Source organism: Trichoderma gamsii (assembly GCF_001481775.2).
Source record: "Trichoderma gamsii strain T6085 chromosome Unknown Scaffold_14.2, whole genome shotgun sequence".
NCBI lineage: Eukaryota > Fungi > Ascomycota > Sordariomycetes > Hypocreales > Hypocreaceae > Trichoderma > Trichoderma gamsii.
In genome coordinates, this window is record NW_020171351.1 from 677,582 (window position 1) to 696,453 (window position 18,872).

At 48.0% G+C, this 18,872-nt stretch overlaps 3 protein-coding genes across 3 annotated transcripts in view; 1 reads left to right on the forward strand and 2 right to left on the reverse strand.

Annotated features, from left to right (window-relative positions):
• Window positions 1-1,919: 1,919 nt before the first annotated feature.
• On the reverse strand, window positions 1,920-2,390 carry TGAM01_v204896 (vacuolar calcium ion transporter; the record flags this gene model as incomplete). Its single annotated transcript, XM_018801410.1, has 1 exon — window positions 1,920-2,390. One exon carries the CDS (start codon window positions 2,388-2,390, stop codon window positions 1,920-1,922), a length of 471 nt encoding a protein of 156 aa, XP_018665203.1.
• Window positions 2,391-4,220: 1,830 nt separating this feature from the next.
• On the forward strand, window positions 4,221-5,882 carry TGAM01_v204897 (retrograde regulation protein 2; the record flags this gene model as incomplete). The annotated part of the gene is made up of 1 exon (XM_018801409.1): window positions 4,221-5,882. The coding sequence occupies one exon, from the start codon at window positions 4,221-4,223 to the stop codon at window positions 5,880-5,882; it is 1,662 nt and encodes a 553-aa protein (XP_018665202.1).
• A 402-nt stretch (window positions 5,883-6,284) lies between these two features.
• The window catches only part of TGAM01_v204898 (hypothetical protein), a gene marked incomplete at both ends in the record, with an annotated part of 66,319 nt that continues 53,731 nt past the window's right edge, over window positions 6,285-18,872 (reverse strand). The window contains one exon of the mRNA XM_024549532.1: window positions 6,285-18,868. Coding sequence (XP_024405762.1) covers window positions 6,285-18,868 — 12,584 coding nt within the window. The remainder of the gene's footprint in view (window positions 18,869-18,872) is intronic.

Genomic DNA, 18,872 nt, shown 5'->3' on the forward strand with positions numbered 1-18,872 from the left:
GCTCCAAGCACGGGTCAGCTCGTTTTCTAGATACGAGGCTACCCGAACAGCCAAGACAACTGTCATATGCTAGTCTCATACTTGCAGTATTCCGAGCCCGGCTATCGCTCGATAGGAAGGAAAAGAGCCGGAGGCAAGAAAACTCCACAAGAAAGACTTCGTCCATATTCGCCTCACATGCTGGCCAGGCTGCGCAAACTATTGAGGAACCAAGGGCCATCAAGGGACCAAGCCGATAAAAGCCGCCGGCCGAAAGTCTGCCTCGTATCGCTACTTGCAAAAGGAAACAGGCGCGTGAGCCCGCTATGACCACGGATGGCTTTCAGTCTAAGCAGCAACCGTAACATCTTCAAGTCGCCAAAACGCACAAGTTAGATTGAAAAACTGGCTCTCAGCCACTGAGATCCTTTTCGCCGCCCCTATGATCCACTTGGGCGGTCCGTCTAATGGAGCAAAATTCTAGAAGCTGGGACTAGTTCTGTGATTCGACCGTCGCAAAGCCTCTTCCCCTCATTCCCCAGGTTTCCCCAAGTCCAAGTACGGAGTTTTCGATGAACTCCAAGGGAAATTCTGGGAGGCGAGGTTGGGGAAATGGGAGCACAAGTTGGACCTGGGGCCATTATCAGCCCACGGGAGATTGAACCGTCAAAATTTATGCCGATATGGGCACTTGTGCTGAGATGGATGAGAGCAAAATGCCTCATTTTAGAGGTGCGGGTTTCAGTGACACTGTGGCGCGTAGATTGGCTACGGGACATTGTTCAGCTTATCTTCTCTGCCGGCTATCTTAGTTCCAACATCACGCAATTGATGGAATCCAAAGATTACATTTCTGATAACTGGCATCCACATTTATGCAGCGCCTTTTCCTCTGGTGTGATGCATAGTGGGTTTTACGTGGTACTGTACTCCACGGATGAGCTGAGCCAGCTTTATCTTTGCTGCCCCTTGCAGGAGATCGTCTCTTTGTGATTACATGTAGCCACCACCACTGGATCCCAAGCCCTGGGTAACAAAATGTTGAGTTGCAATTCCACCGAATTACTGTTAACGTCATACTGATAAGAGACTACTGGCGCATGATTGTATCAGACAGATACGTATGGTCCATCTCGAGATATTACCGAGTGAAGCAGTGCTGGCTGCAATCTTGGCGATGTTAGTCCGGAATTGCAATGAGTGGCGTTGCATGCAGACAATCTACTCAAAGCCGCGTAAAGCCGCGTCTGATTCTCTTTCAAGCAAAGCTGAATTGACTTAACTTCTAGCGTCTTTTGTTGCTTTCTAGAAGGCAAACTGCCATCGATTAACGGAGGAGCGAGATGCTAGCAGTGACACTATGTACACTAGCGACGCCGTAACTACGCCTCTTTCTTTGTGCTGAGAACACCAAGTCGAATTATCGAATTGCGCTGGTTCTACCCCTCATAGCATCACCAGATCGCCTATTCTGGAAAAATGTAACACGAAGTGATCACAAATCGGGAACTGCCGGCCCGGAAGACGACTTGATTCAGGGGGAGCGAGTACTTGTCCATGTATTCTGCAGGGCGCAGGGCGCGCTCAGCTGGAGCCTCGTTCTGGAGTAGTCTCGCAAGCGCCCGTAAGCAAGCTAGATAGAACGATGACAAGTATCATAGTCAATATCAAGGCTAGGCTCGAAAGAGGATTTGATCCACCAATATCTTGGTGCGTTTGCTTTGTGTGTTGGTAAGCATCACTGAGAATATGGCCATGTTATAGATAAGGTAGATATAGAAGAGCATGTACTCAGCAGCTGTTGCTTGAATGGTTTGGAATGCTTGCAATTTGGTTGTCCCTTTTAGCCACTAGAAAGAAAATGATAATATAATATAACTAAAAGTAGAATTAGGAGATACAATGACCAAGTGTAACGTTCTAAGAATTGGGAGTGAAGCTTACGTGACAAGACACATGGCGCCCTCCAGGTAGTTGCTTTTACCGTCCCGGCACAGCTCAGCAACCAGTAGCGTACCCAGAAAAATGGAAATAGTTTCTAAAGTTGGAAAATGCAAAGTCATGGGCTCATTGGACTGAGCTGCCCATGAGAAGAGGACCAGCGTGGGAGTAATGAACAAGGCGGCGTTCATGCTTCGACCGATTGCAAATTCCAGCGCTGTCGTCATACTATTTCGATATGCCGCCACAATGGCTTCCACTCGAGCTGGTCCATCGGTAGCCAGCGGTAAGAGGACAAAGCTGACTGTCTTGCCGCTGATGAAGTCGGAGTCTGTTACCGAGCTTAGTGTCCGCAAGAGAAAGTAGGCGGACAGAGAAGACAGTCCAAGAACAGAGATGAGAAGCAGTCCCTCAACGATTCCCAGGAATAAAACACTTGTAGCGTGTTCATTGTCTGGTTCAGAGGGCATGGTTTCCAAGAATAGCCATCGGTGAGACCGCCATCGGTAGTGCTGATATATGATAAAAAGAAAAAGGAGAGCCATAGAAACAGACCGCGACATTCGTACCAGGTCGTCTTCGCAATCGGCGTCGGCCCTACATTGAACCTCGGAAATGGCAGACGGAACCACGAGAGACGTCGATGCGACGATCATGAGAGATGACGCTGTTGATGCAAACGTGGTATTAAATATTAGCTCACTGTGGCGGATGCTCCCGACCAAGAAGCACCATCCGACAACCTTTTGTGCCCATTAATATATAGTAAAAGAAATAAGAGATGGATAGAACTTACAAGAAGAAGATTGGCCAAGACGCTCCCAAGAATACACGATTGCGCTATATGAGCCGCGCCGTGTTGGATGGCTGCAATGCCTACCTAGCAGCTGGTGAGCATCTACCAAACTCTGACGTGAGTATTCGACATGTAATACATACAATCAACAAAGGTGCGTTATCTAGAATCGCATGCAAAAATCCACCGCCTAAAGGGCCTAACGTGCACGACAGCCTACGGAGTTTGCGAAGATTGAGTTTTGAGAGCGGGATGATGGCCAGAAGGTTGAACCAGAAAATGAGTTCCGGAGCCCTATTCTGAACACCAAAAGTTATCCCTAGAGGAATGAATATGAGAAGAAGATTGGAATAGCTTCCAGGAGTGAGCATCGTCAGCAAGACCCGCAACTCTTGTCGACATGGATCAGAGCTTGGTAGGAGAGGAGACTGCTCTTCAACGTCTCCGCTGGTAGAGTCAGAACATCTGGTGGCATGTTGAAGGTCCGCCATATGTCGCAATTGACTGTTGAGATAGTTCAATTAACAACTGAGATAGTTTTTAAAATGCTGCTCATCATTTTTTGTTTCCTTGATGCTATCGTAAAGGGCAACAAGAATGCTGGAGCAGGCCAGCTCAGATAGCCGCTAATGGGTGTAAGGCGGGGGAACATTAAGTTTTCAAGGGCTTCCGTCTCATCGAATAGCATATTTTACTGGTTATGACACTAACTGCTTCTCATTGATCCAACCAACAGCTGAATTTTGTTAAAGTTTGGTCGAGGCCGAATTTGGACTCAAGCTTGTTCCCCGCATTGTGCATTCCTAAGATGGACATGTCTAGAAATTGTGAGCCCTTGCTGAATCTCCATCTTGCTCTGCTCGCTTAAAATCTGACAGCAGGATGTGAATGAGTCCATCGGAGAATGTGAATCCGCTTATTCTGATTATAGATATATATATACAAGCGTGTGAAACACGTCGTTAATAAGCCGCAAGGATACTGTGCAGTTGGAATATGCCAAAAAAACTTCGAATTTTCACGACCTGAGCATTTCAGTGTGACGTCACTGAGGCTTGAAGCCATGGCGAGCTTCTGAAAATAAGCTTTCAACTCTTCAGCTGTATTTATAAAGGGAACTGAATTACCGAATAGGCAGAAGATGGGAATTTATTGCAATTCTGTCCGACCTGCTCAATGGTTTTAAAGTCAAAAGTCACCATGAGTATATCGGATTTTGAAGACCTGGGAATAATTTCAGATTATGAACACGATGAAGGAACAAGTGAAGAAGCAAAGGGCGCCCTCATGACGCCCGCGATACCTGCAATCCCGCTTGTTGAGAGAAGAGATAGGCCTCATCCGCCATGGGAGGGACACAGAGACAAGCTTGTTGGGATCGTGGATATGGGAAGGTAGGCTACCTTGATGATAGGCGAATATGCACAAAGACCTATAGGCTAACACATGATGCGTGTTTCTTAGTAATGGTATTCGGTTCTCTATCACAGACTTATCAACCCCAATGGCGCGTATCCTGCCGACGGTATTGACTTACAGATCCGGAATTTCGCTTTATGACTCGCAGTTCGATCCAGAGACAGGAGAGCAAGTTCCAATCCCAGACGATATCATTAGCGACATAGTCACGGTCTTTAATCGTTTCCTGATTGTCTGCAACGATATGGGAGTTCATCGGAACAACATTCATGTTGTTGCCACAGAAGCGACACGCAAAGCTATCAATTCGGCCAAGTTTCTGGAAATCATCAAAGAAAAGACTGGCTTGTCCATAGAAATGCTACCCAAAGAAGTGGAAGGCCAGATCGGCGCACTGGGCATTGCGAGCGGATTCAGAAATCTAGCCGGCCTTGTCATGGATCTGGGAGGAGGCAGCACACAAATCACCTGGATGGTGAGTCAAGGGGGCCATATCAGAATCAGCCCTGTTGGCAGCTTTAGCTTTCCGTATGGCGCAGCCGCTCTGAGCAGACAGTTGGGCGATTTGAAGAAGGGCAAGAGAAAGAAAGATGGAGAGGCCGCCATTGCTCGATTGCGACAGGAAATGGTGGAAAATTTTAGAGATGCCTATAACCATCTACAAATCCCCGACAGCTTGGTTGATAAGGCCAAGCGAGAGGGAGGATTTCGCATCTATCTGTCGGGCGGCGGATTTCGGGGCTGGGGCTATCTGTTGCTATACCTCAACCAGTCTCACGGCAAGCATTATCCAATCTCCATCATCAATGGATACACGGTTGGCCGAGAACAATTTGAAGATACCGATACAGTGAAAAACATAGCCAAAGCGGCAAAGGATGTCTTTCGAGTATCCGATCGTCGGCGATCTCAGGTTCCTGCGGTGGCATTCCTGGTCAATGTCTTGGCTGAGGCTATTCCTCATGGAATAAGGGAAGCTCACTTCTGCCAAGGCGGCGTACGAGAAGGGTATCTATTCAGGACTCTTTCTCCCGACGTCAGGGAACAGTCTCCATTGCAAGTGGCAACTATGAACTTTGCACCTACTTCTTTTCTCAGCATCCAGGAGTTGATCAAGCGTGCCATTCCGAAACCTTCCAAGAATCTGACCAAACGGTTTCCCGAAGAATTCGGCGAGCATGTCATTGATTCCTTTGCCAACGTTATATATGTGCATATGTTTATGTCCAAAGAGACGGCATCGACGACTGCGCTTTACTCAACTAGTGTCGGAATCATGTCGTCTACTCACGGTGTATCGCATCAAGACCGTGCTCGACTTGCCTTGATGCTGGAGTCTCGGTATCGAGGAGAGTTACCGCCAAGAGAGATGGAATTCCGCGATGCACTGCGATCACTAATTACTCCAGAGGAAGTTTGGTGGACTACTTACCTAGGCAGAATCGGATATATGATCACTCGTCTATATCCATCCGGAGAAATCGACCCAGTGAAGCCCAGAGTCGTGTTTTCATCCGAATGGGCATGGAACTTGGGTAAAAAGAAGAACAAGGAGGGATTAGTGTTGACGATATCAATACAGAAGAAGAAGGACGATCCTGCAGAGCTAAAACATGCACTGGAGGAAAATGTTAATGTCATCCAGAGAGTTGGTAAGAAGAAGCACTGGATAGGAAAGGAAGATCCTTGGGGCATGAAGGTGAAAGTTGAAGTGGTCGAAGAAGGGATTTTGGAGGCCCCAGAATGATGATGGTCGCATAAGGTTAATTGGTGTAATATCGTTTCATACCTAATAATAATGCACACGGTAACGAGATTTATGAGATGGCTGCTTCTGATGAGTCACACTAGTATATCATCATTGACTACACATGACGAAAATTGTGTTACAAGGTATAATCAGGCGGTAAGAGGCCAATTGAGTTTTTGAACAGTTGAATTAAGAAACTAATCTAAGAAGGAACACTTTTTTTGTGTTCAGCAAAGGTAGGCTTACAATCTGGGTTTTATAAAACATAGAAGAAATAAAAAATAAAACATTCACCAATTGTGAAAGAATAGACAGATAGACGACTCTAAAAAGGAAAAGAAATAGAAAAGAGAGAAATATGAAAGTCCAGGTCCTCCAATGTTAAAGCCCTTATCGCTTTTAGCCATGGATACGTTGGAAAGTGTCCGCGCGACGAGGCTGAGAAAATCCTTCTGTGGATGACTGGATGAAGTCAATCTTGATGAGGTATCGCATGCTCATCCTTACAGCCAAGCATCGCTGCTGAAGCTCAGAAACTTCAACTTCGGCATCCCGAGGGTTATGAGGAGCGCTGATGGCACCAAGGAAGTGCTGCACAGGCCATAGAGGATGCTTTTCGCCAACTTCGTTCATTGACTCTAGGGCTCGGTGAATCCATTCATCCAAAGGAATAGGTTCGCAGGAAACTTCAAGCTCTTTGTTGACGAGATCCCAGAAAACTGTTGTTGGTACTCCGCCCTGAACGTTGACGAAGGGAGCGATACCCTTCTTGGTGTGTATCTGGTTGAGAACTGAGGTAGCTACAGTGTCGACACCAACAACAGAGATCCAATTCTCTTCTGGCTCTGACGGATAGACGTGGAGAGAAGCGGCAGTAGAGACAAGACGCCAAAGCATATCATCCACGTTGGCCACACCAGTTTCCGAAGATCCAATGATGCGGCCAGGTTTGAGGGTGGAAATGCGATTCTGGTCAGCGGGAAGAGTGTCGATAATATCTTGGATAACGCCTTCAGAGACAAACTTGGTCTGGCTGTACCCATTAGAGTTGCCGAGGTATTGTGCGATAATCGTGCGATCCATAGTAGGGTCAGTGCTGATACCACCGGAGACGAAGAGAAACTTGGGCGAGGCAGGAGAGTTGACAGTGGCTTTGAGAAGGTCGACAGTCGAGTCAACATTAGCAGCACGCATCTTGCTATAATCGGCATTCCAGTTGACAATGGCACCGTTATGAATGATGGCATCGACATTGTTAGTAGACTGGCCGAACAAGCGCGCCCATTGCGCCTTTGTCAGATCCATACGCTTCTTACTTAAATCACCGGTCCAGATCTCAATCTTGTTTGCGTACTCTTCACTCCACCAGCCAGCGATCTTGGCAACGTTGCGGATACGATCCAGGCCGTGCTCAGGAGACTTGCATCGAACTAGAGAGATGACGGAGGCGATGTTATTGTTGCAAACTAGCTGTCTGAGAATTTCCTGACCGAGGAAACCAGTAGCACCGCTAAGGAAGACGGTGGCTTGGTCAGGTAACTCGGTCTTCGGGTTAGCAGCGAGATTGAGGGCACCAGTGTCCATGATTGAACGAGAAAGAGACGAGATCTCGTCAATGATATCGACGCGACCCATTTCCTGTTCCTGTTGTCCATCGAGCTCATTTTTGATGTATTCAGCCATGTTCGAAACCGTAGTATGCTTCGAGTTGAGAAGAGACATGCCAAGAGAAACACCGTACTCGCTGGTGATGGCCTTGGAGATGGTAACAATGCGGATAGAATCACCGCCGAGGCTATAGAAATTGTCATCCACGCCGATGTTTTCGGCAGACAGGCCTAGAGTAGCCGCCCACTGGTTTCGAACCCAGAGTTCGGCATCAGTGGAGCAGTCACGGAAAGGCGGACGGTGGTCAGTGAGATAGCTCGAAAGCTCTTCAGTCGCAAATTTGGCGGCAGACGCAAGTAGCAGCTTTCGATCTAGTTTACCAGATGCATTATGAGGCATGTGGTCCACAGGAATAAAGTACTTGGGGACCATGTGGACGGGCAGAACAGAGCTGAGTCTTGCAGCGATCTGGGAGAACATATCTCGCAGCTCGCTAGTGAGCTCTGTGAAACTAACTTGGTTGGAGATGCTCTCAGCCTCTTGATGAGAAGTAAAGCAGACGAAGGCAAGGAGGGATTCACGGCCATCATTTCGAGCAACGTCAACCACAGCGTGTTTAATGGTATCGTTGGAGAGCCTGATTTGGTACTCGACTTCGCCAAGCTCTATACGTTGACCACGGATCTTAACCTGAGTATCCTTCCGGCCAAGATATTCAACTGAGCCATCCGGGGTGTAGCAAACCAAGTCTCCCGTCTTGTAAAAGCGGCGCTCGCCAACGTTGGCGCCGGATGGCAGCCACTCGACATGGCCAATAAACGCCTGTCTAGTCTTCTCTTCTTCGTTGACATAGCCGCGCGCCAAACACGAGCCTTGTAGCAATAGCTCACCAACACAGCCAACGGGCATCAGGCGGTTATGGTCACTTGGATCGACAATCCAAAGGCCGTGAGTAAAGCTGCGACCGATGTTGGTGATGGAAGTATTGATAGAAGGCGAGTATATGTGGCTGGTAGAAGCAACACAGCCTTCTGCTGGACCATAGACGTTTCGGAGGTCGACCTTGCCAGCCCATGTCTCGATAAGCTCTTTTGAGGGAGCCTCACCCATGGTGAAGAGAGATTTCAATCCAGGGACTTGATCCGGTGACAGAGTCTTGATGAAAGTAGGCGTGAGGAGTGCATGGCTGACGCGAGCGTCACGAATGAAGGTAGCGGCATTGTGCAAGCGTTCATGCTCTGTGGGCACGCAAACCGTGGCGCCCATGGCAAGTGAAGTGAAGATCTCAATTATACAGCCATCAAAGATGTAGCTAGAAAATTGCAGCATGCGTGTCTCATCGTCATACGAGAGAGCATTTCGCTGTCTGAGAAGTGCCGCGGACACACCCGCGTGGGTAATGACGACGCCCTTGGGCTTGCCGGTCGTGCCGGAGGTGAAAAGAATGTACGCAGCGTTGTTTGGATCTGAAACGAGGACGGACAGCTCTGTAGTGTTGTTGGCAGAGATGTGAGCCATCGTAGATGCAGAAAGTTCAACTGTGCTTTGAACCATACCCTGGCAGTCAGGGGCCGTTTTCGGTGATACTACCATGAACTGTGCGCCGACTTCATCAATCAAAGCCTGTCGTCGGCTCATGGGGTGGGATGGATCTAGCGGAAGAAAGGTGCCGCCGGCCTTGAGAATACCTAGCATCGCGATGATGGCCCATATGGACTTCTCGAAGCAGAAGGCAACAATTGTTTCCGATCGGACACCGAGGTCGTAGAGGTGTGCGGCAAACTGGGTTGTCAGATGCTCAAGCTCGCTATAAGATATGCTTCTTTCACAGCTATAAATAGCCTCGTGGTTGGGTCTACGAACGACCTGGTTTGAGAAGAGATCGTGAAGAGTGGCGTCCGAAGGACCGTAAATCTCGTTGTTCCACTCGAGTTGCTTCTGGAGATCCCAAGAACCGGCGACCTCCACATCACCCAGCGGCGTCTCGTCTTGAGCAAGTAGTTGGCTAGTGACGTGAGCAAGCTGTTCAGAAATTGCCGTGGCTTGGAATTCAGTCACAGCACTAGAATCGTAAATGAACAACAGATCCACTTGAGTGTCCATAACAGCGATTTGAAGAACCAAAGGATAGTTTGCAAAGTTTTGCATGGACTCTTCCGTGGAATCCTTGGAGCCTCCAAATACTAATATCGAATCGGCATCATCTATGCCTTTCTCATCAGCAGCCTGTTGTTGGGCAGGCTGGATGGAGAGTAAGCTGGAGAAGTCACAGGCTTCTCTAGCTTCTGGGTTTAAAGCAGAGATATTTTGGAGACCGAACTGTTCATAGGCGACCATCTCGGAAGCTTGGATTTGAATATCATGCAAGAAACTTGATACAGGCTGTTCTTTATTAAGACGAATGCGGACAGGAACAGTGGCGAACATAGGACCAGGCATGGACTCCAAGCCAGGAACAGGTGCTTGACGACCAGAGACAGTGGTACCAAAGCAAACATCATTGGCATCGCAATACTGAGACAAGACAATTGACCAAGCGGCTCTGATAATTGTGGCCTTGGTGATAGAAGTGTTTGTAGTGCGTGGGAAATCAATGGACTTATTCAACACTTTGGTAATGTTAGTTTTGCTGACAGCCGTGGAGGAAAGTTGATCAACTCTCGGGAAAGAGGCACGCTGAGCGCCATGAAGCTGACGTCTCCAGTACTCTGCAACATCGTTTTCGTTGATGCTCGTCGTATACTTGACAAAGCGAGCAAACGGCTGCAAAGGAGGTAATTCGGCGCCAGCATACGCGGCATACAAGGTTCTCATAATGATGGGGAATGTCCAACCATCATAGACTGAGTGGTGAATGTGCCATGTAAAGTAGCGACTGTCGCCATCTTCTATGAGAGCATAGCGGCAGAGACGTGTACCATAACCCATATTGAAGGAAGGGATTGCATTTTGCATATAGGATTGTAACGAGACACCAGCGGTTGACTCCCATGATAGCCCCAAACTGTCTTTGATGACGGCTTGAATAGTTTTAGAACCAACAAGAACAATAGAAGTACGGAGATTGTGGCAGACGTCGACAGTCTTCATCCAAGCTGCTTTGAGACGCTCAATGTTGACGTGCTCAGGAATACGGTACACGTATCTAGCAGTGTATGAGCCGGGCTGCTTGACGGATAACGAAATAAGTCCTTCTTGTAGCTTTGTGGTCGGATAGGCATCTTCGACTGACTGGCTTGCAGACAGACTGCATTGCTTCTCGATCTCATTGACAATGATATCACGCTCGGAAGCCAGAATCATGCTGAAAGGCTCAGTACTGTACGTATCTTTAACTTGTCCTAACCGAGCAGAGACAGCAACTGCAGACAATCTGGGATCTGCGAATATTGAAGCAACGGTGAGTAGAATACCCTTTTCTTGGGCCAAGGTTATTAAGTGAATAGCCGAGATGGAGTCTCCTCCAATTTGCAAGAAGCTGTCGTTTTTGCCAATCTCTTCGGGGGAGATTTTGAGAAGTTGAGCCCAGAGATCTCGTAACCTGAACTCCATATCGGTTGTTGGCTCAATCTTATCTGCCTTGCTAGGAGCGAATATGGCAAGCTCTTCAGATGACAGGGTACTTGCGAGCTTTCGCAGCTGGTTCCTATCAAGCTTCATAGAAGTGATAAAGGGCATCTTTCTGATAGTCAGAATAAGACTAGGCACCATGTAACCGGGAAGAACAGCTTTAAGATTGTCAAGCAGAGCAGCGTTAGCGGTACGAAGAGCATCGTTGGGCTCGATAAGATTATCCGAAAAGCTGGTTACACCGTTGCCGTTGTAAGTGCCTAAGAATGAGACAAAAGCAACGAGCGATTGTCCAGACTCTCTAGTGATGATATCAACAGCCACATGCTCAATATCGGGCAGAGCTCGCTGAATGGTATACTCAATCTCTCCAAGTTCGATACGCTGACCACGAAGCTTGACTTGAGAATCCTTACGGCCAAGGTATTCTAGTGAACCATCTGCACAGTATCTTACCAGATCGCCTGTCAAATAGAAACGCCGAGGACCGGCAACAGCTTGTGTGGAAAGAGAAGAAATGCCAGTTACAAACGAATTTTTCGTTCTTTCTGAATCGTTGATATATCCACGAGCAAGCACATGGCCCTGAATGACGAGTTCACCAACACAGCCGATTGGAGTGAGTAAATGGTGGTTATCAGGCTCTACAACCCAACAAGAGCTATTAAACGGCTTTCCGATAATGTGCGGCGAGTCGTGTTGAGACGAGAAGGGGTACCATGTTGCGTAGTTGCATGCTTCAGCAGGTCCGTATCCATTGATAAGTCTCACACGATCGCACCAAGAACTAAGAATATCTTTACCGGCTGGTTCGCCGCCAAGAATTAAAGTTTTGAGGCTCGGGACTTGGTCGGGTGTAAATGTGCGGACGAACGAAGGCGTCAACATGGCAGTGTTAATACGAGCCTTGCGAATGAATCCCGGAGCGTCTTGCAAACGTTCAGTTTCGTCAGGCACACAGACAGTACCACCAAAGGCCAACGTAGCAAGTATTTCACCCAAGCTACCGTCGAAGATATAGTTGGAGAACTGGAACACGCGTGATGCTGGGCTTAAGTTGTAGACACGACCGTAGCCAATAGTACTCGTTGTAAGCGCGGAATGTTCCATCACTATACCCTTTGGCTTACCAGTTGATCCGGATGTGAAAATCACGTACGCTGCGTTACTTGGGCTTGGCCGCTTGGGCTCGGTGAGACGCTTCTCGAGAACCGATAGTTGAGCCATAGCTTCGGATGAAAGGTCAACAATTGTATGAGCTAGGCCAGCGCAAGACGCAGCTGACTCTGGCGATGCAACAATGATCTGTGCATTAACTTCTTGAACAAGGGCCTTCCGGCGACTTATAGGATGCGAGGGGTCTAGAGGAACAAAGACACCCCCTGCCTTGAGAATACCAACAATAGCGACGACTGCCCACATAGACTTTTCGAAGCAGTAAGGAACAACTGTCTCGGGACCAACGCCAAGCTCGCAAAGGTGGCTGGCTAACACGTCTGTTAGGCTATCAAAAGCACCGTAAGTCATACTGCCCTCGGATGAATATATCGCCTCGTGGTCGGGAGTGCGTTGAGCATTGCTGGAAATCAGATCATGCACACAGGCCTCGATAAGTTCAGGAGCGTCGTTATTCCACTCTAGAACTTGTTGAAGGTCCCAAGGACTGGTCATAGATAGGCTTCCAAGAGTATCTTGGCCACGTGTCAGAAGCTGCTGCACGACGTGTTCATACTGCTGCGAAAGAGCTTGAAGCTGGTACTCTAACAATACACTCGGGTCGTAGATGAACATCAAATTGACCATTTCATCATATATGTGACATTGGGCGACCAAAGGGTAGTTGTAGTAGTTTTGGAGGACTTCTTCAGCACGCAGAAGCTCGGAACTGGCAGGAACCAAGAGAGGCGTCTCAGAGCTGTCACCTGTTGATCCAATATGCTGGATAGGCTGAACAGCCAATAAGCTGCTAAAGTCAACGGCATCTTTGAACTCAGTGCCCATCTTGGATATGTTCTGAAGGCCAAATTGCTCGAATTCAACCATGTCGGTGGCTTGTGCCTGTATGTCTTTGAGGAATTGGGCTATTGGTTGCTGCTTATCCAAACGAATCCGCACAGGAACAGTGGTAGCGACTAAACCGGGGGTAGCTTCAAGACCCGGAATTGAAGCATGGCGGCCAGACACGGTTGTGCCGAAGCAGACGTCTTCAGTATCCGAATGACGAGCAAGGACAATAGCCCACGCGGCCCTAAGGACTGTGGCTTTGGTAATAGATGAGCTTGTCAAGCGTGGGAATTCAATTGCCTTGATCAAGAACTGAGAGGCCGAATTTGCGGCATCGGAGCCCACAAGCTCTTTGGTAGCTGGGAATGAAGCCTTCTTAGCTCCGGAGAGTTGTCCAGTCCAATACTTGATAGCACTATTCTCGTCGAGGTCAAGAGTGTACTTGACGAATCCAGCATAAGGTTGGAGTGTAGGAACCACAGTATTGTTATAAAAGCCATTTAGAGTACCCATGATGAGAGGCAAGCTCCAGCCATCAAAGATGGTGTGATGAATGCTTAAAGAGAAGAAATTGTGACCAGTGTCTTCGTCTTGGATAAGAGCATATTGGCAGAGTCGGGCTCCGTAATTTATGTCAAAAGTCCGAGACGCGCAAATATATGCCTCCAAGCTACGATCATAGCCAGATTGCCACAAGATGTCATCTTTCACAACTATTTGGATGTGCTTGTTGTCAACTAAGATGATCCTAGTGCGTAGGTTACTGCTAGCTTCAACGGTACGTTCCCAAGCACTTTTGAAGCGAGCGATATCTACATGTGGAGGAAGTTGGTAGACATGCTTGGCGATGTAAGACCCGGGCTGTCTGTTTGCAATAGCTATAAGACCCTCCTGTAGACTCGTGCATGGGAAGGCATCCTCTAGTGTAGAGTAATCTGGTAAATGACACAAGCTTCGAGCCACTCTAGTCAAGTCGCCGATATTCATGCTGGGTAGCATGCAGAAAGGTTTGGCTTCTAAGGTTTTGGCAATGAAACCGACTTGCGCAGAGGCTGCCAAGGAGGATAGCCTGGAATCAGAAAAGATTTTGGCAACGGTGATGTTGATGTCCGCTTTCTGTGCGGCAGTGACGAGATGGATTGCGGTAATGGAGTCGCCGCCGATGTCGAGAAAGGCGTCATTGCGACCAATTTCGCTGGCCTCTACTCCAAGCACCCGCGCCCATAAGTCTCGCAGCTTGAATTCAAGTTCAGTCGTGGGCTCAACCATTATTCTCTTTGAGGCTGCGTAAGCAGATATGTCTTCAATAGAGAGGCTGTTGGCCAGAGCAAGAAGCTGCTTCTTGTCGAGTTTCATTGATGTAATGAAAGGCATGCAACGAAGGGGTAAGATGACGCTTGGCACCATGTAGCTAGGAAGAGCAGACTTCAGACCTTCTCTTAAGCTATCGAGGATGGGCCTGATGGAGTTGTCTATAGGAAGCAAATTTAGCGACGGTTCATCTGACGTCCAATTGGCATTCCCGTCATCGGCAAACGAGACAAATGCAACGAGCGAATCGCCGTTATCTCTACGAAGAACGTCAACAGCGGCATGTTCTACATTTTCGAGTAGCCGAGTAATGTGATATTCGATTTCACCCAACTCAAGGCGTTGACCTCGTAGTTTGACTTGTGAGTCTTTTCGACCTAGATATTCTAGCTCACCGGTAGAATTATAGCGGACTAAATCTCCTGTGAGGTAGAATCTGTGCGGCTTAGGCAAAAGAGACAATGGAATAGACCCAACTTCGGTGACGAAAGACTCGTCCGTTTTCGCCTTATCATTCAAATAACCACGCGCAAGGGCTCTGCCTTGAAGAACAAGCTCGCCTATGCAACCCATAGGCGTAAGCTTGTTATAGTCATCAGGCTCGACAATCCAGCAAGCTCCGTTGAAGCCAGATCCAATAACACGAGGGGATTCGGCACTGGATTTGAATTTGTGTATCGTCGCGTAGTTGCAGGCTTCAGCAGGTCCGTATCCATTGAATAGAGTAACGCGGTCAACCCACATTTCCAAAGCGGTCTTGGAAGCAGCTTCGCCACCCAAGACTAAAGTCTTCAGATAAGGCACCTGGTCCGGCGTAAAGGTCTTCACAAAGGATGGGGTCAACATGGCCGTGTTCACCTTGGCCGTATGCATAAAAGTAGGGGCGCTCTGAAGACGTTCATCCTCGTTTGGTATGCAAATAGTTCCTCCAGTGGCTAACGGGCCGAATATTTCGCCCAAGCTACCATCAAAGATGTAGTTGGAAAATTGGAAAACTCTTGATGCTGTCTCGATACCATAAACCTTGGCGTATGCAACGGTAGTAGAGCTGAAAGAGCAATGCTGCATGACAATGCCTTTGGGCTTTCCGGTTGATCCAGAGGTGAAAAGGACGTACGCAGTGTTCCCTGGTCTGACTTTGGGAAGGGCTGTGAGGATTACAGAAGTAGAAAGCCTAGTCATCACACTTGGCGATAACTCAACAACGTGCTCGGCCATGCCTGCACACGAGGCAGCAGCATTTGGAGACGCGATGATCACTCGGGCTTTGACTTCTTTGATCAATTCCTCGCGGCGGCTGATGGGGTGTGACGGATCAAGAGGCATAAATGCAGCTCCAGCCTTCAGAATTGCCAAAATTGCAACAACAGCCCACATCGATTTCTCGAAACAGTACGGTACTATTATTTCTGGACCAACACCCAAAGAACTGAGATGCGTAGCAAGGATATCAGATAGATGATCCAGCTCACCATAGGTAAGGCTGCCCTCAGAAGAATATATTGCTTCATGAGTTGGATCTCGGGAGGCATGTTCAGCGAACAACTCATGTAAGCATGTTTGGTCGACTTCAGGTTGCTTGCTGTTGAGCTTTACAGCTTGTTGGAGATCCCAAGGACCAGCGATGTTCACATCGCCTAGAGTTTCGTCGCCCTGAGCAAGGAGCTGTTGGACCACATGGTCGAACTGATGTGTTAGCGCACCCAGGTGAGTTTTTTCAAGGACATTAGAGTCGTAAACGAGAACTAAGTTAACACGATTGTCGTAAAGATGACACTGGATAACTAGAGGATATGAAAAATAGTTTTGCAGCATATCTTCAGCTTTAACATGGGGAGAATCAGCTGGAACGATGAGAGCATCTTGTTGGCCGGCATTGTTGCTATCGGCGCTCATATGTTGAACTGGTTGAATGGCTAAGAGAGATGTGAAGTCGCAGGCGTCCTTGACATCCAAGCCTAGTTTAGAGATATTCTGAATACCAAATTGTTCGTAATCAACCATGTCAGAAGCCTGAGTTTGGATATCCTCAAGGAAAGACTTTAACGGCTTTTGTCGATCGAGGCGAATACGAACAGGGACGGTAGCGACGACCAGGCCAGGCATAGCTTCAAGACCAGCCACGTTGGCATGACGACCTGATACTGTTGCACCAAAGCATACATCATCGCTTTCAGAGTAGCGTGCAAGGACGAGAGCCCAGGCAGCGCGAAGAATTGAAGCTTTCGTGATGGACGTGTTAGTATTAGGGAACTCAATGGTCTTGTTCATGACGCGCGTCTCAGAAAAGCTGGGCTTGTCGCTGGGAGCCGGAAAGCTTGCACGTTTGGCACCTTGTAGCTGCAGCTTCCAATACTCGGATGCAGAGTTGTGATCGAGTTCGGTTGTATACTTGACAAAGGCAGAATAAGACTGCAAAGAAGGCAACTCAAGATCAAAATACGCCGCTGAGAGTGTGCCCATCACCAAAGGAAGAGACCAGCCGTCGAAAACAGTATGGTGGATTCTGAATGCAAAATAGTTTCCGCTTTCTCCTTCGATGATGGCGTAGCGGCAGAGGCGCTGTGCATAACCCATTTCAGAAGAAAGTGTAGCGCGAGCATATGACTCAAGCGAAACATTGGTAGTATCATCCCAGGCAATGTCATCTTTAAGAATGGCTTGAATGGCGACACCGTTGACGAGAAGGATACGGGTGCGAAGATTGGTGCAACTCTTGATAGTAAGCTCCCAGGCAGCACGGAATCTCTTAATATCAACGTGATCAGGAAGTTGATAAAGGTATTTGACAACATAAGATCCGGGTTGCTTAATTGCGAGGGCCATAAGTCCCTCTTGAAGCTGGGTGCAGGGGTAGGCATCTTCTAGTAGATCGTCTCCAGCAAGATTGCACTGTTCTCTGACGGCATCAATGATATGCGCCTTGCTAATGAATTTGTCCAGCAAGCTGAAAGGCGCAGCAATTGATAGACCCATATCGCTAGAGTTATTGGCTATCAGCGCGAGTTTCGAAAGGCGAGGATCCTTGAAGATGTCTTTCACAGCGATCGAAATGCCGGCTTCGCGGGCGTTGGTAACAAGCTGGATGGCAGTGATAGAATCGCCGCCGATCTGTAAAAAGCTGTCATCGCAGCCAATATCTTCTTTAGGCATGTGTAAGACAGCAGACCAAAGCTCCTGCATGCGTCTCTCCATCTCGGTCTCAGGCATACGTTTGCTGCCGCTGCTTAAAGAGTAAGCATTGCATTGTTCTTGGCTAAGTTCAGAAACGAGTTTCTTTAACTTATTTCTATCCAACTTTTTAGAGGTGATAAAAGGCATATAGCGACAGGGGATGAAAAGCGAAGGCACCATATAGCGAGGTAGCAAAACGCTGAGCTGGCTGACCATGTCTGCAAGCTGCTTTTGAAGTTCTTCGGATATAGGAAGGAAGATAGTTTCTTCCGACTGAGAAACTCCGGCAGTAGTTGTTTCATCTGAAAAGCAGAAATAAGCCACTAGTCTTGTACCAGCTTCAGTCTTGAAAACGTCAACAGCAACTTGACGAGCGCTTTCAAGATTGCTACGCACGTGGTGCTCAATCTCTCCCAATTCCACGCGGAAACCTCGAATCTTGACTTGCGTATCTTTCCTACTGCAGAACTCAAGAGTACCGTCAGGGTTGTACGAGGCCAAGTCTCCAGATTTGAACATACGTGACCAGTGAGGATCGTCGCGGCGAGGTGCCCACGTAGGTAAGTTATCCATGATAGAGGCCTTGGTACGCTCAACGTCATTGAGATAATGTCGCAAGACTGCTGGGCATTGAATGACAACTTCACCTAGAGTACCTATAGGCGCAAGCTTATAAGGGTTCTCAGGATCCACAATCCAACAATAACCTCCAATAGGGCGACCAATAGTTAATGGAGATTCATCAATAGATGTAAACTCATGTAGAGAGCTGATGACGCAGGTCTCAGCAGGGCCCCAACCATTAAACAAACGAACTTTACCAACCCACGCACTATGAACATCGCGAGGGACAGCTTCACCGGCTAGGAACAAGAATTTGACTGAAGGAACCTGCTCTGGAGTTATAGTTCGTACAAAGGACGGCGTCAAAAGGAGCGAGTTAATTTTGTGCTCATTGATGAATTCTTTGAGTCCATTCATCCTGGTGTTCTCAGAAGGTATGAAGAGACAAGCGCCGAATATAAGCTGCAGTAGTCCATCAGCGAGCGATAAATCAAACACGTACGAAGCAAATTGGAGAGTTCGGTGGTTTGAATCCACACCGAGCCTCTCTCCAATAGCAAGCTGACTGGTTGCAACGCCGCCATGTGTCTGGACCAGACCCTTAGGCGTACCTGTGGAGCCGGAGGTGAATAAAACGTAGGCGGCATTGGAAGAATGCACCGGTACTTGTGGCTCTTTTGCACCAAGCTGGGAATCAAGACGGTCGTATAGAGTCGGAGAGATGTCAATCACTTGATCAATTACATCAGAGACTAA